Source organism: Sminthopsis crassicaudata, chromosome 5 (assembly GCF_048593235.1).
Source record: "Sminthopsis crassicaudata isolate SCR6 chromosome 5, ASM4859323v1, whole genome shotgun sequence".
NCBI classification, from domain to species: Eukaryota; Metazoa; Chordata; class Mammalia; order Dasyuromorphia; family Dasyuridae; genus Sminthopsis; species Sminthopsis crassicaudata.
Genome location: NC_133621.1, coordinates 101,014,393 through 101,038,656, shown reverse-complemented (window position 1 = coordinate 101,038,656; position 24,264 = coordinate 101,014,393). Strand labels below are relative to the sequence as shown.

General features: G+C 36.0%; 1 protein-coding gene across 1 annotated transcript in view; it reads left to right on the top strand.

The window, feature by feature from the left end:
* Positions 1–24,264, top strand: part of TMEM178B (transmembrane protein 178B) — a 422,390-nt gene that overhangs the window by 361,500 nt on the left and 36,626 nt on the right. The window contains exon 3 of the mRNA XM_074267725.1: positions 22,061–22,198. Coding sequence (XP_074123826.1) covers positions 22,061–22,198 — 138 coding nt within the window. The remainder of the gene's footprint in view (positions 1–22,060; positions 22,199–24,264) is intronic.

Here is a 24,264-nt window from a genome sequence, read left to right as displayed (position 1 = left end):
TGAAAGAGGATGAGCCTCACTTAAATTCTTGGATCCAAGAGTTTATAGCAACATGAATTGGGTAATAAAATTTTTGTTTTGTAATGAGATTCTTTTTCTCACTTCCTTTTGTAATTATATATATATATATATATATGTATACATATACATATATATATATACTGATAGATTCTCATAATAATTTATATTATCTGGGTCATTTGTTAAAGAATGTGGACAAATACGCGTTACCTAAATCAATTAGAATCTCTGCTTCAACAAATTGGATTTAGAATCTGTGGACACTTCCTCAACTGAACCAAAAGACATTCTTTTTCATGTACAAAGTATCTTATGCCTTTGGTTATTCAGGTTTCTCCACTATTACTAGTCCATGGAGAAGTTATTTTACTTTAAGTTAGCTCTGTAAGGGCAAAACCACTCTATCCAATCAATTTTTACCAAGAGTTTGCAAGACCTTTTTTATTCTCTTAATTTTTTTAGGTTCAATCCTCTAATTTATTATTAGTAGTATTAATAGTATTTTAGAAAACAAATGCAACTAGGATAAAGAATAAAACTTTTAGTTAAGAAAATGTTTGCATAAAAGATCTCTGATAAGATTCTGTTATATAAGGATATGTAAGGAACCAACATGAATGTTTGACTATAAATTATTTCCCCATATGGTCAAAGAATATAAGCAAACAATTTTCAAAAGAAGAGTGGTAAAATAGCAGTAACTATATAAAAGTAACTACAAATCACTAATAATGACAATCAAAATAACAAAGGTGATAAAGAGTAGAAATGGTCAATAATGGAGAGGCTGAAGAAAGACAGGCTTGCAAACACACTGTTGTTGGAGCTGTGAATTATTGGTCCAACTCTTCTTAAAAGCAATTTGGAATTAAGTTTAAAAGATAATTAAAATGTGCACACCCTTTTGAGCCAGAAGGCCCTCTTCTGGCATATACCATGAAGAGATTAAAGATAAGAAAAAATATCCTATGTACATCAAAATAATTAAAGGTGTTTCTTTTGTGATAGAAAAGAACTAGAAACCAAGTAGATGCTCATTAAGTTGGAAAATGGCTAACTGAACTGCAGTAATTTAATATAATGGAATATTCTATAATGGAATAATGAAGAAGTTGAAGAATTTACCAAAACATAAGAAAACTTACATGGACTAATAGAGAGTAAAGTAAGCATAACCAGGAAAATAATATACTGTTTTCCAGAAAATGTATTTTATAGCAGATAGGGCTCTTTAACAAAAGTTGAGGGGCTAGTGTGTTACCCTAGATTGTTAAAATTTATAGGGATATTTGTATTCTTTCAACAAGTTTGAAGTTTGGTATCTAGTAAATGGAGTTTAACACCTAGTTAAATAAAATGATGAGTTAAAATAGAAACTTGCTGAATTTCCTTCCCAAGGGTCAAATTCTCATTGAACTCTACGTTCCCAATCCCAGCAGTAATCTCTCTTTAGGAGAGGTATCTTTTTTTTTTAATCTGACCACTATCCTGAGATCTTTGCCCTAGAGTTTATCCTATATTCTCTTCCCAATGAGGCCTTGATCCCAAGTCTTCTTGTTTCCCACTAACTGAATTTGTCTAGTTGCTTGCCCTAAGGGCATTCATGGTGCTTTCTGACTAACTAGTCTCAATTGCTGATTATACCTTTTAGATGATCAACTCTGAACTGAGTCTTTTTTTTCCCTCCTACTTCAAGGCTTCCATTAAAAACAACAACTAGTTAGGATATTATTGTCTTCACAGAGTCTATCTTGCATATTTATCCATCTGCAAGTAAAACATGGTATTTCATTGATTTGAGTGATGGAAGACTTTATTAGTTACTTTGTTCCTCAACAATCATCAGGTTTTATCTTGTCTAAAAATGAGATTTTGTTTTGTTTGTCTTTTTGCTGTTCACTTGCTTGTAGTACTTGCTAACCTGAACTCGACTGGTCAAGCCTTTATGTTAAAACAGCAACCAGTGGATGGAATGTTGATAAATATGAAAAAAAGTTCAAATTAGACCTGTCACTTCCTAGTCACTTAACCTATGTTTGCCTCAATTTCTTCATTTATAAAATAAAATTAATAAAAGTACCTACCTCCAAGGGCTGTTTGAGTGTCAAATAAAATAATAATTTGTAAAAGTGCCTAGCACATTTGTCACACACATTGTCAATACTATAAATATTAACGATGGTAATGATGATGAAGATGATGATGATAAGACTGATATTACAGAAACACTTCTGGATCAAGAAAGATGAAAAAATAGTATAATCCTTTCTTTGCTGTTGTTCCCATCCCTCCTGGATGGGAGGAAGAACAGCTTCTTTTTATATCATCCCAACCTGACCTCATGCTTCTCCAAGATTGGCAAGGGTTGTTTTATCTAATTCTCCTTTCAGATGTCTCAATCCTAAATTCAAGGCATCAAAGCCTGTTACTTCTGGGTAATAGGTACTGTTGTTTTGTATCCCCCTGCCTTGGAGGTGAAGGGTTAGACTAGGAATTTGTTGTTCTTATTTTGAGGAAGGGGTAGAGTTTTAGAGTTCAGTGCAATGGATAGCACCTTTGCAAGGATGATAATGGAGTGAAAGACTTCATCTATCTTTGGTTTTTGAGATTTGTGCTCAGGGTACAGCTATTATAATGATCTGTTATTGTAGTTTTATAATTTTAGAAATCTTACATTTGGCTAAATTTTTGACATTTTAGGGAGAGAAATGCCGGTGCTGGAATAACAGTATGGGAATCCCTTATCTTAAAGTAGGAATTCCTAACTGGGCTTTATGAATTTATCTTTTAAAATATTTTATAACTATTTCCATAAAATTTGTTTCCATAGTATTTCTATTATAATGTTATGCATTTAATAACATTATTTGGAGAAAATGTCTTGTGCCCTCACTTGATTGCCAAAAAGATCCATAATATAAAAAGATTAAGAACCCTGTATTAAACCCATGTTACATCAACTATTGTTTTTTAAAAGTTTATTGATGCAACATTTTTCAACTTTTCAATAAAAATAAAAATTTCATTTGTCAGAAATTTAATTGTCAAACTAGGGGTTGGACCAGCTGATGTCTTGGATCCATTCCAGCCCTGAGAATCTATGATTCTATGAAAATCCTTTGGGAAATGAGGGGTGAAGTTTTCCCCAGAAATTTTCCAGACCTTCACATCTCTTCCTGTGTGTGACCTTCGCCTCATTAGTCAGCACCCGGTTCTGGCCAACTGAGCTAACTTGCCATGGAATAAATAGAATGTAGAAGCAGAGAGGGACATTTGAGGGCAAAGGTGCAAGGATGCTTGCCTTTTGCTGACCCAATCTAAAAACACATAATGAACCTATACTTAATAGAAAAAAAAACCCACAAAGAACAAAACACACAGACAATCCAAAAGTAAGCATAAAAAGTCAGCCATAGGAATCTGGAAAGCAAAACAAGCAAAATGAAGAGAGGAAGAAACAGGGAGAGAGAGGAGGAGGAGGAGAGAAGTGGGGAATATATCAATTACTTTTGTGCTGATCAAAATGAAAATCATTGCTATTGGGAAGCATGCATTTCTAATTCTTCAGCCTCAAACTTAATAAAAAATCAATGAGAAGGTAGGGTGGGCACCAATTAGGTGATACAAGGATAGATAGCTGGACCTATATCAGGAAGACTCAAGTTCCAATCAGGCCACTGACATTAGCTGGGTGAGCCGGGCAGGTCCCCCTAACTTGCAGTTTCCTCATCTAAAAAATGGAAATAGTAGCACCTACCTTTGAGAATGGCTGTGAGGATACATGCCATAATATGTGTATTGAACTCTGCCCACCTTAAAGCCTTGTATAAATGTTAGCCATTTTAAATTCAATTCAACTTAATAAGTATTTGCTTAGCCCCTACTCTGTGGTATGAGGCGATTGGTAACCCACTGGATAAAATACTGGATGTGGAACTAGGAAGACTTGTTAAAATCTGGTCTTAGACACTTATAGCTATGTGACCCTGGGCAAATCACCTAACCTTTGCCTGCCTCAGTTTCCTCAATAGTAAAACGGGGAATAATAATAGCACCCACCTCCTAGGGCAAATGTAAAGATCCATTGAGATCATATTTGTAAAAACCCTTAGCAGAATGTCTTACTCCTTTCCTTGATGAGTTCTAGAGACACACTTTCATAACAATGGTACAGTTTTTGTCCTCGACAAGCTCATGATTTAATAGAAGAGATACAAATATACACAAAGTAGAATGTGATACATTTTCTTGCTGCTGCTGCTTCTTTTCACTTCCTACTGTGGGGAAACAACATGTAGATTACATGTTGTTTCCCCACAGTAGGAAGTGAAAAGAAGAAAAAGGAGAAGGAAAAGAAGGTGAATAATAGAGATGAAAAAGGTAAAGAAGGAGAAGGAGAAGGTGAGAAGAAGAAAAGAAGAAAAAGAAGAAAGAAGAAGAAGAAGAAGAAGAAGAAGAAGAAGAAGAAGAAGAAGAAGAAGAAGAAGAAGAAGAAGAAGAAGAAGAAGAAGAAGAAGAAGAAGAAGAAGAAAGAAGAAGAAGAAGAAGAAGAAGAAGAAGAAGAAGAAGAAGAAGAAGAAGGTAAAGAAGGTAGAGAAGGAGAAAAAAGAGAAGAAGGAGAAGGAAAAGGAGAAGGAGGAGAAAGAATTCTTTGAAGATGGAGGTTAAGAGGGTAAATTCTTAATTTGCATGCTTACTAAATTTTCAAAGAAAGAGGAGGAACACAGGACTATAAGAAACTAGGGAAGGTAGAAATGATTTTGTGAGGAGTGTGGAGTAGCTGAGGAAGGCTTTATAGAAGAATTATGCCTGGATCTGGGAAAGAAGGATGAGTTGAGTTCAAAATTTGGCAGATGACTTGGCAGAACATAGAAATGAGAACGAATAGGGAAACATGTGATCATCCAATTTGATTATATAGAATCCATGAAGGGAGAATAGAATAAAATGAGGCTAGAAAAGATAAGCTGAAGCCACATTACAGAAGTCCTTAAATGACACGTTAGGCACTACTGTAGATAATGGGGAGTCATTGAAGGTTTTTGAGCAGTAACATGGAAATTTTTGAGGACTGACTTACTTATATCTGTATATTAGGACTACTAATTTAGCACTTGGCTAAAGATGGATTGGTAAGAGGTGGGAGAAAAAAAGTTATCATACTTAAAGGGAGAGGTAAAAAGGAGTGAAGTAGAATGGTGGCAGTGAGATTTGGAAGGAAAGAATGGTTGCAAAGGTATTATGAAAGTAGATCCAACAGGACTTGGCAACAGAAGGGTAATAAATTGTTTTGAACTATGATATGGTGAGATAAGGTTGGCTGTGGAGTCAGGTAGACCTGAATTCAAATGTGACTTCAGACACTTATTATCTGTAGGATCCTGGGCGAGTTGCTTAATCCTGTTTGCCTTGGTTCTTCATCTGTAAAATAACCTGGAGAGGGAAAAGGCAAACAAAGCACTGTGAAGAAAACCCCACATGGGGTCACATGAAGAGTCATGACTGAAATGATTGAACAACAGTAGAAAAAACAAAACAAAAACAGAGTGATGAAACCATGTATATGCTATGAAATCCATCTCTCAAATGATAGAGAACTAACTAAAAGTTCAATCCAGTTTCATCTTATCAGATTCAAATCTTGTGAGTCAGTCTAGTACCAACAGAACACATGCATAATTGTTCTTATCCCCAAATGAAACCATTTTATTAGTGCCAAATAATTTGTGCATCAGGGTACATACTTGTGTGGCTCTAATCTTACTTGGTCACATTTGAATGTAAGATTCATAGACTGTAAATGAATATAAACACATTTATTTAATATAAATATAAAATATACAAAGTAAATAAAGGTTCCATCTAATTCCTACTTCTCGAGTTTTCTGAAGTCGAAAAGCAGACTCCTACAATGACTCGTGCTTCAAGTATGAGATATATTCAGAAAGTAGTTCCCAACTGAGACATGATAACATCTACTTAAAGCTTATAATCAAAATGATTAATTATTATTTGGGGCCTGCTGATGAGCTCAAGGATGCCTTGTGGTGGCAGCAAGAAGGTGAGAGCAAAGGTAGGGCTGATACCTGGGAAGAGGTCATCATCATGAGTTGATCAATGAAGAGCAATATAAGTATGTTTCTTCTAACTAGTGGATTGGGGTTTTTAATCTTTCCCTATTTGAAAGAAAAGAGATATCTTACCATTTGTAAGTGTATTCTTCTTTCTTTTACATTTTATTACATTGGTAATTACATTCTTCTTTAAAAAAGAAAACAAGAAAAAGAAAAAACAGCCACAATGTAGTATTTATAAAACTAGAAAAACTGTCCACTCGAGATGAAAACCTACCATCATACTTCAAATAAGGTTTTCAAAAAAATTTTAAATTATACACTTTTCTAAATTTAAATTTATATATTTTTCAATATAATGCTTTATCAACCTTTCAGGAACCCAAAGCCTTAAAAAATCATGGCAACATTTTTATTGATTCATGACTTGCAACACTATAAAAGCTAGATATTCTTATTCTTTACCATGAGTTTCATCTGTCTGTTGCCTGCAGCATGAACCCAGAGACTTTTCAGGCACACTATAAAGTTGTGCAGAATATAAAATACTCTGGCAAGCCTTCTGTTTGCCAAGAATCAGCTCCTTCTGGTAAAACACCCATAGGTTTTGTATCTTTCACCTTGAGGCTAGCTCATAGCAGCAGGTGAAGCAGGGAAGAGTATAAAAGATGCTTCTTAAGCAGGGTCAGGCAGTAAATCTCATTAGTCTGACACTTCCTTACAGGAAAAAAAGAAAAGGTCACCTCATGGTGCATGAAGGAGGCAGGACCTAGGCTGGGTGCCCAGGGGTGTCCAGATGCTTGAGCTACATAGCATTCTTTTTATCTTCCCCTTAAGTAAATTCTGGATTGGTGGGAAGGCTGTCAGGAAGAAATATGGGGACACAGATTTAGAACTAGAAAGGACTATCAACTCTATTTTACAGTTGAATAAACTGAGGAATAAAGAGTTACAAGAGCTTGCCCAAGCTCACACAGTGAGCATGGGACATGGATTTGAACTCAAGTAGAAGACCTGGTTTAAAGCCATATCTTTGACTTATACTAACTGTATGAAGTTGGACATGTTTCTTAACTTCTAGGTGTCCCAAAAAACTCTGAGACTATAAGATGCGTAATTGTTGAAGTTTTTTATTAATTTGTAGAGAGAATTTCCCATGGGGAGTTTCCTATACCAATAAAATTGGGACCAAAAAAAAAAAAGCCAAACCCTTAAACCTATAGGTGATGGTTAAGAAGCAGTTGTTACTAGGAAAATATGAAGTCTCTCTAAATGTTTTTGGGTCATTGAAGTGGGGGTTAAACTGGGTAGGCATGCCTTAGTGAAATTGTGTTGTTCCTCATGCATGTAGTCTGGGTAGTTGCTACCAGCTGGTGTGGTAACCTAGAAATTGGGCTTTCTTCAGGTGTAAAGAGAATGAAAATTCAATTCATTTCAAAAAAACATATTATAATACCTACCGTGTGGCAGGCATTGTGCCAAATCCTGAGATTACAAAAAGAAACGAGACATAAATCAAAATGCCTTTATGGCTGATGATAGTTTTATCACGGGAGGGTCTCAAGCCATTTTGGCTCATGGGAGTCTAGAAATGTCTGTATTTCTCTGCCTGTATTTGTTATCAACATCAGAGAAGCAAGAACACTTACCAGTCTAGTCTTTCCTGATATCAATCTTTAATTGAGTATTTATCCTATCACCTAAGTTAAAACCTCATCTGCTTAGTCCTATATGTTCTCAAGGGATATGAAGTTCCCAAAGGAATAGTCACAGATCCCATGATATGTCTAATTTAGAGAATAGCCTAAGGTTAGAACAGAGAGATGGTGACTTCTCTAAGAGTCACATACTTTTGACAGTGTGAGGTGTATGTTGTGAACCCAGTTTTTGTGAACTGGTTTGGTGATATTTACTGCATTCACTATCACCAAACTGTCTCTCATAATAGACTTATATTTTAATGTCACAACATTATCCCCAAATGAAGTCATCTATGACCTCAGCAATAACCTTGGTCTAAAGAAATGTAAGATATTAGATGAACAGCTAGAAAGGCTACAAGAAGTGCCCTCATTCAACTCATTTCACACATGAGGAAATTGAGGTTCAGAGTTTTAACCTTTCTTATGCATTCAGTTGCCAAGTCTTATCAGTTCCATGTCCTTACACCCTTCTTTCCAAGCCACTTCTCTCTCCTCTTTTCTAGACTCTCTCAATGACTTATTTATTCTCCCTATTCTTTCTCCATAGTTTTTCCCCATTCCAATCCATTCTCCATATCAATATGACTCAAAGGGCAAGTCTGATCATTTCACTGCTTGTGGTTCTCCATCGTTTTTAGGTTAAAATTCAAGTTCCTTTGTCTGCTATTTAAAACCCTTACAATCCCACTCTAGTCAATCTTTGTAGACTGATTCACATATTCCTCCCCTTCCTGTGATTTGCACTGCAGCCAAGCTGGCCTGTCTGCAACTCTTCCAACAAGGAAATTCTGTTTAATTTCCATGCCTTTTGCAAGGACTCCCCTCCATGTTTGGAATGCTTTCTCTCCTCATTCCTGCTGTCTGTCTCTTGGAACCCCCAGTTCCCTCCAAGGCTATGTTTCATGCCCGCCTGCTATAAACAACTAATAAATACTTGTTGATTGATTAATTGGAATAATTTGCCCAAGATCATGCAGATAGTAAGTGAAGAAATCAGGACTCAAACCCAGAGCTCCCATTCCATACCCAGTTTAGATTAGGTTAATGATAGGAACAAGAGGGGCAGAGGGGATAAAGTGCCAGGCTAGAATCAGAAGACCTGAGTTCAATTTCTACTTCAGACAGCAGCTTTGTGTCCCTGGGCAGGTCACTTAACTCTGTCTAGCCTCTGTTTTCCTCATATGTAAAATGAGCTAGAAAAGGAAAAGACAAAACCAGCCTTGAATTTCTTTTCCAAGAAAGTCTCAAAAGGGGTCAAAGAGGCAACAAGACTGGGGTGGAGGGGAAAGATTAAACAATAACAAGGAAAGAGATGAATGAGAATCTGAAGTAGTACAATTATGAGGGTGAAAATAATTCCAACCTGAAACATCATGCTCTATTAATTCAGCTTTGAAAATGTAAATAGGTTCAAGAAAGATTAGGTTATTCAGGGACATTACATCTATAGAGTTATTTAAATTAGTAACCTGTGAGGACATCATGGAGGAAAACTTCCTTAGTGTCCCACAAATGACCCTTTGGTTGTTTCTACCTGAAACATAATGCTGAACAGTATGGACCATACTTCTGAGGCCAGAATTGCATTTCTCATCTTTCTTTCTTCTTTCATTTAAACGTTCCTGCCTCCTTGGTGATAAGATAGTGACGAGCTGTTCTTTTTTCTCCCTTCCTTATTCATTTGGCAGAGAGAAAAAGAAACTCTTATTTAATGGGCCAGACCTTTAAGAGCCAAGAGAAAATGTTAAGTATTGAGGGGGTGGACTTGAGCTCTAAGGTCCCTTTCAGTGCAAAAATTCTATGATTCTGATTCTGTGATAAGTATTTATTCCTTCCTTAAGTGGTATTTATTTAAATGCAGATATTCTGATTTCCTCTGTCAAGCTTTCAAACTACACTTTTCAATATAAATGTTAATATGAGGGTAAACTCCAAAATCAAAATTTTTCCATAAGGAAGAGCTGACTTTTCTGATTCTAAAGTCTTTCCTTTCTCATCAACCCTTCCCCATGAACTTCCCTTTTTGACTCATTTCTCCCTTTCCTAAATAGTTTTCTTTTTCAAAAAAAGGATTAAGAATAATACATTTTAAAACTCTAAAATTAAAATGTTTAATGTTGGCACTCATGAAAGAAAGATGCGAAGCCAAACCCAGGAATTGATCAGCTAGGAGTTCATGCCTTTGTTTCCAGCCTTTGCTAGCCCAGCCAAAGTCATCATTCTCAATTGCTTTGTGAGAAAGTTATTCTTATAATAATTCTATGGTTGCCATACATAGTAATGCTACCAGTGCCAGGGAGCCAGACATTTTTTTTCTTTCTAAAATAAGATTTCTTGACTCAACATGCATACATGTTGGCCATAATTTAGAATCTTCATTGTTTAAATGGATTTCTGCTATAATTTACATGGGTATCCTCAACTATACTGAAGATCAAAACCTGTCATTTGGAGTGGCCCTTGTGCATGTCTTACTGCTTTTCTTTCATAGAAGATCTATGTCAGAGTGGCACAAGGCCAATCCATTGGTTATCTCTCAGTCTGACTACATGACAAATGCATTTTCTTTTTTAAATTATGCATATCTCTGATAATAGCTTATATGCTTCTTCATTTATATTAATTCCTTTTTTATGATCTACTTTGGTCTATCTACATTAACTAGGAGTCTCTCAATGGCTCCTATAATCATCAAGTTTAAATCCTCAGAATCTATAGTATTCTATGCTTTGCAGCCGGATAGTCTTAAAGAGCACTGAGATTAAAAGGATAGAATTTGGTTTCAGCAAGATGATTAGGATGATTGTCTATAAAGCACCACAGGACTTCTGGTGTCAATTGGATAAAAGAGGAAATAGCATATATACTCAGTTGGCTGCAGAAATCTATCTTACCCTATAACGGAGTAAAAAGGGATGGGGATAATAGAAGAAGAGGGGAAAACTGATAAAAGGGAGGCTAGATCAGGAAAGGTGGTGATCAGAAGTAAAACACTTGTGAGAAGGAAAAAGGTTCAAGTAAAATGGGGAGAGGATAAACAAGAGAAAATAGCAAGGAGGTAAATATATACTTATTAGAACTCTAAATGTAAATAAGATGAACTCACCTATAAATGGAAGTAGATAGAAGAATGGTTTAAAAACCTACAATATATTGTTTACAAGAAACATATTTGAAGTAGAGAGATACACACAGAGTAAAAGCAAGGGGTTGGAGCAGAATTATTCTTCAACTGAAACTAAAAAAAGTAGCAGTAGCGATCATGACCTCAAACAAAGCAAAAGCAAAAATAGATCTAGTTAAAAAAGATAAAGAAGGAAATGATGCCTTACTGAAATATACCACAGTCAAGAATAAAATTCTGGAAAAGTTAGAAATGATAGGTCTTTGGAGAAATTTGAATGGGAATAGAAAGAAATATAACTTTCTCTCAGCAGTTTATGGCACCTACTACAAAAATTGACCATATATTAGGATATAAAATCCTCACAAACAAATGCAGAAAAGCAGAAATAGTAAAGTCATTCTTTTAAGATCATAATACAATAAAAATTATATTCAATAATGTATAATGGAAAAAGGAACTAAAATTTAATTGGAAATTAAATAGTATAATCCTAAAAAATAAATGGGTCAAATTACAAATCATAGAAATAATCAATAATTTCATTAAACAAAAGAAAATGAAAAAAAAAAAAAAAAGAAAATGACAACAATGAAACAACATGTCAAAATTTATGGGATACAGCCAAAGTGGTACTTAGGGGGAAGATATATCTCTAATTTGCTTATATCGATAAAATAGAAGGGGAAAAACATGAATGAATTGGGCAACTAAAAAATAGAAAAAGAACAAATTAAAAATCCCCAATTAAACACCAAATTAGAAATCCTGAAAATCAAAGGAGAGATTAATAAAATCGAAAGTAAGAAAACCATTGAACAAATAAATGAAACAGTTGATTTTTTGGGAAAAAAAACAAAAAACTTATAAACCTTTGCCTGAATTGATTTTTTTAAAAAGAAGAAAATCAAATTACTAGCATCAAAAAGGAAAAAAAAAGATGAATTTACCACCAATGAAGAGGTAATAAAGATAACTGTCAGGAGCTATTTTGTTAAATTATATATCAATAAATTTAATAACCTAAATAAAATGGATGATTATCTACAAAAACATAAATTACTAAATTAACAGAAGAAGGAAGAAAATACTTAAATAACTAAGTCTTAGAAAAAGAAATTGGACAAGCCTTCAGTGAAATTCCTAATAAAAATTCCCAGAACCAAGTGGATTATAGACCAATTTCTTTAATGAATATTGATGAAAAATTTTAAATAAAATACTAGCAAAGAGATTACATCAATACAACACATGGATTATGCAATATGCTCAGGTGGAATTTATACCAGGAGTGCAGGGTTGGTTCAAAATTAGGAAAACTATCATCATAATTAACTATATTAACAACAAACCCAACAGAAGCTATATGATTACCTCAATAGATGCAGAAAAATCAATACAGCCCCCATTCCTATTTTTAAAAAATTAGAGAACATGGGAATAAATAGAATCCAAGAAGATATGGAGAGCATTATAAAATGTAAAATAAAAATTTTGATTAATAAAACTAGAAAAAAAATCCAATGCAACCAAAATTATAAGGAAATTTTAAGAAAAGCAGAAAACTGAGAGAAAATTTTTGCAACAAGTATCTCTGATAAAGTCCTCATTTCTTATATATGTAGAGAACTGAGTCAAATTTATGAAAATATAAGTCATTCTCCAGTTGAGAAATGATTAAAGAATATAAACAGGCAGTTTTCAGACAAAGAAATCAAATCTATGTATAGTAATAAGAAAAAATGCTTTAAATCACTATTGATTAGAGAAATGCAAATTAAAACAATTCTGAAGTACCACCTCACACCTGTCAGAGTGACTAATGTGGCAAAATAGGGAAATCTTAGATGCTGGAAGAGATATGGGAAAACTACTGATGGAACTGATCCAATCATCCTAAAGATCAATTTAGAGCTATTACCAATGGGCTACAAAACTATGCATACTCTTTGACCCAGAAATAGCACTAATTGGTCTATACCCCAAAGACATCCAAAAAAAGGGAAAAGGACCTATTTCTACAAAAGTATTAATGGCAGCTCTTTTTTGTGATAGCTAAGAACTTGGAGTTGAAGTTTTGCCCATCTATTGGGAAATGACTAAACAAATTGTGGCATATTTTTAATAAAATGTTATTGTGCTATAAGAAATGGCAGACAAAATTATTTCAGAAAACCTAGAAAGACTCACATGAACTGATCCAAAGTGAAATGAACACAACAAGAAAATATTATACACAGTAGCAGCAATATTGCATGATGAAGAACTGTGAATGTGAATTTTCAGTAATACAATGATCCAAGACAAACCCTAAGGATAAATGATGAAGCATGCTACCTGCCTCCAAGAAAGAACTGATATATATATATATATATATGTATATATATATATATATATATATATATATATATGCATATACATATATACATACATACACACACATATACATACACACATATTTTTTCTTGAGTCAGCTCTGGAACTGGCTATTTATCTAACTGTATATCATATAATATTTCATTCTTTATTTACTTGGTTTTTCCTATATGGATAGTTTGAAGTAATTTTGTATCTAATACAGGTTTTACAGTATTTTGGAATCTGATGCCATCAATACAATAGAAACAACCATCTGAAGAATGTAACAATAATAACAACAATAATAACAACTAGTATTTATGTAGGGATTTAGGCTTGCAAAATGCTTTACAAATAATCTTATATCCTCACAACAACCATGGGAAGTAGATGCTATTATTTCCCCATTTTGGAGATAAGGAAACTGGAGCAAACAGAAGTTAAGTGACTTGACAATAGTTACATATCTAGTAAGTGTCTTAAGCAGAATTTGAATTCAGGGTATATGCCTTGGGACTCAATATTGCGTGTCCTCTATGCCAGTAGTATCTTTAGCAAACATAAACTTTCCTGTCTTACTCTTTACCTTATAATTAGAAGATCACCAAAGAAAATTTGATTATTGTTGCAGCTATCAAGAAATCTTACATGATCTTAACAAATACATGGGAGACCATGTTGGAGGAAATGGTCAGTGTAATCAACATTTCTGAAGTCATCGCAGCCATCATATCTTCTCCATTACTGGAAAAGTAGAGAGACCACAAAAGATGGACAGCTATTTTACATGGACCAATGATACTGGTCATGTGGTCATATGATATTGATGATTTATATTGACCAGATAATGCATCATCTTATTGCCAGTTTATTAATGACAAACATCTCTTGGTATAAGTAGTATATTCCTCAGAAATATAAACGCAGCCTATGATTAGTACTCTTCTCAAAGCCTTTATAGGCTGATGAAATATGCCAGAACTTACATTCTATTGATAGCTTTCAAAAGTCATCCTTATGCTATCATGATGCCCCAAGCAGAACTATTGTGAAGGGACTACAAGGTAAAAAATATATAATTATATTAAAATGTACATGGATACAATAGATAATCACTGAAGGCCAAAATTCTTAATTTCATTTAGGGTTTTGAGTAGAAGATTAAGTTCAAATAGGAGCTTGTTGTGTACTGATTTCATATCTAGACCACTTCAATGTGAACAGCTTTTCTTTTAGTAGAGCTGCTCTAATGATGTCTACTGCCTTGATCTCTGCTGAATTCATTCTGCTTAGCCCATTTCTGTGGACTCCAATTCCATCTGTGCTTTTCCCTACTGCCTTTAGGATCATGATGGAAGGAACAAAGATTCAGGACACTGCAATTCTAGATTCACTAATCGTTTGCCTGAATTACTCATTTCACTCATTTGGGTCTCATTTTCTTCATTTGTAAAATGAGATAGGATTAAATTTCTAAAAGTGTTCTTTGCCTTCATCTACCCAACATGTTATCCTCTGTAGCTGGAAACAAAAAGGTAAAATAAAATAACTCAGAAAAATTAACATATGAGAATCTATGTCCCTCGTGTATTTAAAGTAGGGAGCAGAGGCATATTATCATCTCCTCTTGAGGACCTAACTTTCTATGGGGTTGAGTCCTAGATGCCCTTCACCATCCTCTCTCATTCTAAACTTCTATGATTCTATTTTCTGAATTGGTAATTTCCTAGTTCATATCTACAGCTTCCAATTCCATTTCTTAGTCTGTTACCTCACAGAAGAACTTTGGAATTCCTTCTGACAAGATAGTGATTAATTATTTCTGAAAAGTCTATTTCCTCTCACAAAATTGCCATCAAAAAGGATTTTACCCTCCCTGATCTTCACCCTGTGGTCCCAGCCATATCCAGGGCACAGACATCTCAGGAGCTGGGTCTTTCATGACATGTCCTCTGAAGTTTCACTTCTAACCTATTCAGAGTACTCTCTGTCACCAGCTCCATGTTCAGAAAGGTTAACTGTTGTTTCACCCAGCCTTTCAAAAACACCCAGATTGAGCATCCTTTATCCCAAGGGACTCCACCTGAGTTACTCAAAGACTGGCAAGACACACAGTCTTCCTCAGTTTACTCAATTTAGATTATAAAACTCATAAACAAAATACCTGGGCCTCTCTCCTTCCCTGAGGTAAACTTTAATACATATTAGCAGCATCTAATGTGCATATGACAAGGTCTGCCTTGAGATCTACTATGAGCTTTGGGTAAAGAGGCAAGATGGAGTAGAGAATTCAAGCTTAATATTACAGAATAAACTAATATTATTAATAAATGTTTGTAGGATCTTTTTTTGTAGTGGCAAGGAACTGGAAACTGAGTGGGTGCCCATCAGTTGGGAAATAGCTGAATAAGTTATGACATATAAATGTTATGGAATATTATTATCCTATAAGAAATGTCCAGTAGGATGATTTCATAGAGGCCAGAAGAGAGTTACATGAACTGATAAGTAAAGTGAGTAGAACCAGGAGAACATTGTGCACAGCAACAACAAGATTATATGATGATCAACTCTGATGGACTTGGCTCTTCTCACCAATGAGGTGATTCAGGCCATTTCCAATAGACTTGTGATGGAGAGAGTCAACTGCATGTAGAGAGAGGACTATGGGGATTGAATGTGGATCACAACATAGTATTTTCACCTTTTGGTGATGGTGTTATTTGCTTGCTTATTTTTTTCTTTCTCATTTTTATTCTATTTTTTATCTGATTTTTCTTGTGCAGCATGATAAGTGTGGAAATATGTTTAGAAGAATTAAATTATATTGGATTACCTGCTGTCTAGAGAAGGGGGTGAGAAAAATTTAGAACACAAGATTTTGCAAGGGTGAATGTTGGAAACTATCTTTGTGTATATTTTTTAAAATAAAAATTTATTATAAAAATAAATGTTTTAATAAAAGAAATCTATACTTTTATTGGAAAAATCCAACATTGCTGGTGGGAAATCATTTTTCCTCTGTGTTTCACTTAAAAATACATGTAAAAAGCCTATATCAGCAGGAAGAATCATGAATAGATTGTTGGGCTTAGAGCCAGAAAGACCTGAGTTTGAATTGAACCTCATTGGCTTACTAGCTGTGAGATCCTAGGAAAGTCACTTAACTCTTGTCAGCCTCAATTTCCTCATCTGTAAAATGACAATAATAATTGTATCATCCTCATAGGATTGTTTTGAGGATGAAATGAAATAACTGAAAACACTGTGTAAATGCTAGTTTATCATCATTTTTGTCATCATCATCACCACCATTGTTGTTGTTAGATCTGGCTAGTTGAACCTCAAGGCAGAAGCCCAGACACCATTTTTCTATTTGGTGGCAATAAACTCAAACTGCAAGTTAGATACCTTGGAAATAAACAATCTCAAGAAAACCTCCCAAATCCCAACCTTTAAAGTAACTGCACACATCTCAGAGGGTCAATGATTTTATAATAGGATGACAAGATTTATTCTCATCCTTCTTCCTCAGTCAGAGACTTAATACAGGGTCTTCAGTGGCTGCTGCAAAACCCTTGACATAAGATCAAGTCTGTGGCTAATACATGTTAAACTACAACTGACCTAGTTGGGCCTTTGTACAACAACCTTTTTCATGTTTGTCTCAGAAAATCTCTGAAAGATCCATCATCCTCCCCAGGTCCCAGCCTGACTTTCAACCTCAAAATAAGAGACTTCATTCTCTTTTCCTATTACTGACATTTTCTCATTTATGTTTTTGTATTTTTTCCTTTGTTTCATAACCTTAAATAATATGCTCATTAGATACCACTCATATTACAGTTTCCCTTGGGGAGAGAAAGAGTCCTAGGTACTTTATTTATGGGCATATATAATCTAAATTGAGTAAACTGAGAAAGTCTGTGTGCCTTGCCAGCCCTTGAATAGCTCAGGTGGAGTCTCTTGGATAAAGGATGGCCAATCTGGGTGTCTTTGAAAGACTGGATGAAATGTCAGTTATCCTTTTTGAATATGGAGCCGGTGACAATGAGTACTCTGAAGCATAGGGTAGAAGTGAAACTTCAGAGGAGAGGACATGAAAGCTCCTGAGGTTTGTGTGCCCTGGGTATGGCTGGAACCATACAACTAAGATCAGGGTGTGTAAAATCCTTTTCCTCTCTACATATATCCCTATCCAACTAAGGTGAGCCAAAGACATAATTTGCCTTACCTTAATGTGCTTTTTGTTAGGTTCTCAGAATAGCCCCCCCAGCATATTCTGGGGAATTACCAAAAGAAGTTGTTCATTTAAGGAGCATTAACCTTTCTCTCAAGAGGTAGCATGGAATAGTACATACAGAACTGAACTTGAAGGCAACATAACCCAGGTTGTGAAGTCTACCCTGGGGCACATACTAGTTACATGAGCCAGGTTAAGCCTTTTAACCTCTTAGGGCCCTTAGGTGAATCTAACACTATGAATCTGGAACACTGGAGAAGGGTAACTAACATATCCCCCAGTCTTTCAAACAGACTTAGATTGAGCCTCCTTTATCCCAGCTACATTGCTGGAGAAGAATATTCTAAAGAGGAGTTCCTTCCATTTATGAAATCATATATTCCCATTTACGTAATGTTTTAAGATTGGTTCAGTGCATGAGAATTTGATCCTCATAACAACTTTGAAAAATAGGTGCTATTGTTATAGATGAGGAAATTCAGACAATGGAGGTCAAATTGCTTGTCCAGGCTCACATAGATAGGGTATGTAAACTCTGAATCTGAATTCAGATTCAGTTCAGAAAATCTGAACTCATGCCTTCGTGACTGTAGGTACTGTCCACTATCTATTCTGCTATCTATCACAATTTTGGTCAAGATTTTGGTGATGAGGTTTGGAGTGGTCTCCATAATGTAGATTCTAGACTAGAGTAGGGGTTCTTAATTGAGGATCCATCAATAAATTTCATGGGGTCAGTGAACTTGAATGAGGAAAAAATTATATTTTAAAATTTTCACTAACTTTTAACTGAAATTGAGCATTTCCTTCAGTAATGTATTTTTAAAAATTAGCCTAGGAAAGGTTCCATAGGCTTCTCAAGACCACCAGAGAATTCCATGATGTAATAAAGGTTAAGAATCCTTGTCCTAGAAGGCTCATCTCAGATTTTGTGTAATGTTTCATGACTTTCTCTGTGAAGCCCCATGTATTATGTAGGCAATCTCCTAATGGTTTCATAAGACCACAAGATCATAATATAGAGCTGGAAGAGACCTTGGTGATCATCTAATCCAAAACCACCCAATTTATAAGTGAGGCAACTGAGACCTAGGAAAGTTATAATTTGGTTGATATTCCACAAGTAGTAAACATTAGAGACAGAATTTGAATCCTGTTCCTCAACAGTGTATGGAATTCCTTATCTTTGAAGTCCTCTCATATCAATCTCTCCGATCCCAAAAACATTATCTTCTTGCACTCTGTTTTAATGGAGAATGAAGTAGAATGATCAAATAAGAGTATCTCAAAGCCTAGAACCATTTCCTATTTGGAGTTAGGTTATGTAGTTGTATCCATATCCATCCTGGAGACATTCCAGGGCTACAGATCTGGTAAATGAAAATGACAAACTGATGGACTTGTAGTTGCAAATGTGGAGTGAACATGGATGGACACTAGACTTGGAGTCAGAAAGACCTGGATTCACATCCTGCCTCATACATTAACTATACGACTCTGAACATGTCACTTAACTCCTCCTGGGCATCCAAAAACCTAGATAACTGTGTCTCTGTTTCTCTGTGTCTATCTCTGTGAATATCTCTACATGTGACTGTCTGTCTCTGTCTCTCTGTATGTCTCTCCATCTTTCTCTGTGTCTCTCTATCTCTATCTCTGTTTCTCTCTCCCTTTCTGTGAATGTTTTTTTGCCTCTGTTTCTATTTCTCTCTCTGTGTCTACCTCTTCAATTTTGCATTTATATCTGTAACATAAGGAGGTTGGACTCAGTAATGTGTAAGTTCCCTTCTAGCTTTAAATTTATGACCCTATATTTGTAGTGGAAAATGGGGAATAAAGGACTGCATACTCTATTGTACAATAAAAAGTTGGAGGATTGTGATGGCATCTGCAGAAAGAAGGAAGACATAGCAAGACTTAGTGTGGGAAGACTATGAATTCATTTTGGATGTGTAGTTTTATGTCCTTGTAAAAAATTCATCTAGAACTATTTTATGTGAATGTAGAACTGGACTTCAGGATGAGAGATTAAGGTTAGCTCTATAGATTTGGGAGTTATCTTCACAGAGGTGATAATTGAAGTTAGGGTATTTTGAGTTAGAGAAAAATTACTGGTTCATAGGAATTTGAAAAATGACTTGGCAGCATTATTCCTTCTAATAGAATTAAGCAGGAAATGGATAACCATGTAACACAAGGAACAAACTAAGAAAGACCGAGCAAATGTGTAAAGAGCGTTGGATTGTAGTCAAAACTTAAATTTGATGTGAGTTCATAACAGAGACCAGGAACTGTCAGTGGTCCTGAACCTGCCAAAGCAGCATGACTACTATACATTTGCTGAGTTTTCTTTGCCCCAGTAGGGCCATAACTCTGTGCTTATCCAGATGAGGCTGGAGAATTCAAAAACTGGTCAAGATACTACCAGGGTGATGAGAATACATCTCAGGCTAGCCTTCAGATAGGCTGAGGATCCACCCACCTCTACCAATAGAGGGATCAGCCTGGAGAGGGGAAAGAACCTGCCACAAATGATATAAATAATTGTTATTGTGCCGCATGGTAATTAGGAATAAATAGCAAGCAGTTCATGTAAATGACTGTAATTAGCATTACTTTTACACAGCCAAACCAAGCATTTTTGGGATTAGTTTGTGGGAGGGGAGAGGGAACTGTGTTCAACAGGAAGTAACCCTGACTCCTCTGCAAAGCCTGCATGTGTAAACTAGGCAGATGAGCTTCCCTCTTTCTCTGATGTGGGAATCTGCAGCCTGAGAATTTCAGGAGCTGAATCCATATTTTTCCCTTTTTCTTCTCTTTTAAAGAGCAGGACCACCCATCAGCCTATTCCTTTGACAGAGTGAGAGCCATTAACCACTGTTCGATCAGCCGCTCCCCTTTTATCTTCCTGCCTTGCCCCTCTGAGAGCTTCCTTGACTTGGCATTCAGCATTCAATAAAGCAGGGCACAATTCCCATAGGAGCAATGTGGAGGACAGATGGAGATGGGTGGTGAGAGATATCTTCTGCCATGAGCTAAGTGCTGATGGCACTTAAGCCAAGTGTACCCTCCCCTATCTCTGGCTCTAGTATTATAAGATCTCAACTCTAGAGCTGAATGGACCTTTGAGGTCATTTGATTGAACCCCTTAATTTTACAGACGAGGAACTAGAAGTTCAAAATTTTGAAATGATTTGCCCAAGTTCATATAGATATTAAATGGCAGCTCTAGTATGCAAACTCTGCTCCTTTAACTCCAAATTCGGTATTCTTTCCCCTGCAATATTCAGCATATGCTCTGTAAGCATTCTTTGGCCATGGACCTCCATAGGGTAGTATGGTAATATTTGCAAAACTGCATAGGAATTATATAATTCCTTTTGTGCCCCATCCCAGGACATAGGAGAGCAGTAACTAGAAACCAACAAGTCGAAGGCTGTTCCACACAGATTTGCTTTTATATGGCTATGGATTGTGTTTGCAGGTATATGTGTTATAGATGAAGGATAAATTCTGGTCCAAGTGACCAGGGAATAAAATGAGGGAAGTTTGGAGAGAGGAGGAAAGGGATGGGAATTTGGTTAGTGGTAGAAGGAGTAGGTGAGTGAAAAAACACTGATAGTAAAAAAAAAAAAAAAAAAAAAAAAGGCAACCCAGAAGGAACCAGAGCAGAACCAGAGCACAATGCTGAGTATAACTGAGAAGTGGTATCCCTTATGCCCTTTTCCATCTGGTGACAATACCATAGCCAGACAATGTCCCTCTTCATCAACGCCCAAACGAGAAGGTTGCCCAGGGTCCTGTAAGCCAGATGAGTACAGGAGCAATCATGCCAAAGTCACCACACTTCTGGTCAGTGAGGTGTGGAGTGGATCTGTCTCTACAGTTTGATGGAGAGAAGGAGACTTCATGGGTCATTTGGGTGGTCACAATGATAGATGGGCTGCTATCTGCATGAGAGAGAAGGGCAATTAGAAAGGACTGTTCAGTGAGAAAAAGAAATAAGCTTACTCACAAATACATATACATACACTAAGGGGCTGGCCCCAAGGCTGAGAAGTCCCTAGGAGATGTTAAAGATTCATAAAATTTAGAGCTTAGACATCATCTGATCCAAAATCCTCATCTGACAAATGAGGAAACTGAAGCCCAGAAATGTTAAGTGGTTTGCCTGAGTTTAGCTATACAGCAAATGGAAAGACCCAGAGCAGAATTCAGGGTAAAATGGAGTTTTCCCAAAACTGGCTCTCATTTGTTTGAGACTTACCTCAGAATTCAATTAGGATCTACAGTCATACTTCTATAATTGCTACCAAGATGTTCTTTGTCAATGAAGAACAATATGCATCTGTCTAAAATGGACAAAATAGGTATGTTCTGGATGGAGGGAGATCAACTCCTATCTGGTTCTTATCCCTGCTGTGTTACTTCCAAGCAACATGGATCCCCCGAAGTAAAGCATACCTTTGTGTTTTTCTCTATGCACTCACTGTAAGGCTCTAGTTCTAACTCTTGGTGGAATATTTTTCTGCTCTAGATCTACGCAGAATGACGGCTGGCTTCATGGGCATGGCAGTGGCGATCATCCTCTTTGGCTGGATCATCGGGGTGCTGGGCTGCTGCTGGGACCGAGGCCTTATGCAGTATGTGGCAGGGCTTCTCTTCCTCATGGGAGGTAAGGCTTATTGCTTGGAAAAATTAAGTCTGTGTTTTTTTCTCTTAATGATTGCTAATATCTATGTAAAATAGTTCAACTCTTGCAAAGCACTTTGCATGTTTGATCTTTATAGCTTTAGGGAATAAAGGCTGTTGTAAACTCCATTTTACAGATGAGAAAACTAAATCTGAGGAGTTTAAATGATTTGCCCCCTGTCACAAAGGTAGCAAGTGTCTAAGAACTGGAAGTTATGTCTTTCTGACTCCAAATTCAGCACTCTGTTCATACCATCTAGCTGCCTATAGAATATCTTCATTTGAGAAAAGTCTTAGCTTGATTCTTGGAAATATAACTGGATTTCATGCTGGATACCATACATGAATCAAACCTTTCTCTACTTATAATTTATATTTTAAGTTACGGTCGGCCTTCTATAAGCAAGACATAGAAAAAGCCTGTTGATTCCCCTTTTTCCTTTGTATTTGCTCTGTCATAGCTGGTTAAGGATTGGATTAGGGACAATTGTTCAGCCCTAGCTGATATTCATAGGAGATGTGTGAAATTGGGAGCTTAATTATACTGGTGCAAGAAATCCAGCTGAACAGGTCTACTTGGGGACCAGCGCAGAATCTTTTTCCTGAATATGAATGGCTAAATTTCTGTAAAACTCCTTTTCATCTCAGAACTATTATACTGGCTTGCAGTCAGTACTCTTGGCCTGCAGTCACTTTTAGTTCTGTTCCTTCAGTTCCAGAGAGGCCTGGTGAGACTTCTCCCAAAAGGGTGAGGGTAGAGTGACTTTACATGGAATACAAGTCCAAAGTCATGTCACAGAGCGGAGGCGTTCAAGGGAAAAGGTGGGGAGCACCTTCTCCTACTCAAACAACCCTGCAACCATTTTCATCCACCATAGCTATCTCTTTATCCCCATCTTCTCAGTTCCTCTAATAGCTTCATTCCAGTTCCAACTACAAAAACTATCCCTCTAATCTTGCTCTAGGTCTAAATCCTATAGTATGAGAAGACAACAATGATTCTCATGGTATACTGAAATCTCCAGAGTGAATTCTGAGCTCTCCCCAAACCACCTCAATGTCCCCATGCTCAGATCAAAGCAGAGATATTATCTCATACAGGCTCCTTCAATAGCTTAAGTGACAAAAACAACTCACCTTGGTAGAGTACTTTATAGTTTCAACATCCTTTCATGTGTAGGATTTCATTTCAAGTATACATTTAGAACTAGATGACATAGGTCATCTGGTCCAATCTTCTCATTTAATAGATTAAAAAAAAAACCACCAGGGACTCAGAGAGTGTATATGGTTTTATCCAGTTGGCAGAGTAGATTTTGAACATAGATTCTGAGCTCAGATCTAGCACTTCCCTTTGACACAACAACCTTGTGAAGTAAATAGTGTGTATATTATTATCCACATTTCCCAAGTAAGGAAACTGAGGTTCAGAAAAGAGCAGGAGTTTGAACCTTCGGTCATAAGATCATAGATTTAGAACTAGCAGTGCCTTGACAGGTTATTCACTACAACCTGCTCATTTTATAGATAAGGAAACTAAGACCTGAACAAGAAAAATGATTTTTCCAAAGTCATAGGAGGCAAAGCTGATGTTTGGACTAAGAGATCTTCAAATCCAGGGGTCTTTCCACTATATACTCAAGTATATAAATATTTAAAAAAGTAATTTCCAAGTTGCTCTCCTCTCCACATATGATTAGATACAGGGGTGATCATTTCTTCCTTGCACCCAAAGGAATTTCATCACTAGAAATAATAAATTGGAAAGTTCTAGGTAAATATATGTTTAGTAACTACACACTTAAATGAAGAGATCTAGTGCTCAGTGTATTATTAAGCACATAGTAGATGTAGTTTTTATTGTATTATTATTTTTATTTATTATTATTATTATTATATTAAGTTTTAAAGTTTAAGATTAAAGTCACCAGCATCTAAAGCATAGACCTATGAAATTCTAAATGCTTTGTATTTGTAGTTCTCTCCCCACTGACTAACTTCACAGAACAACCATCAGTCAACAGTTAAGTACCTTCTATTTGTATAGGC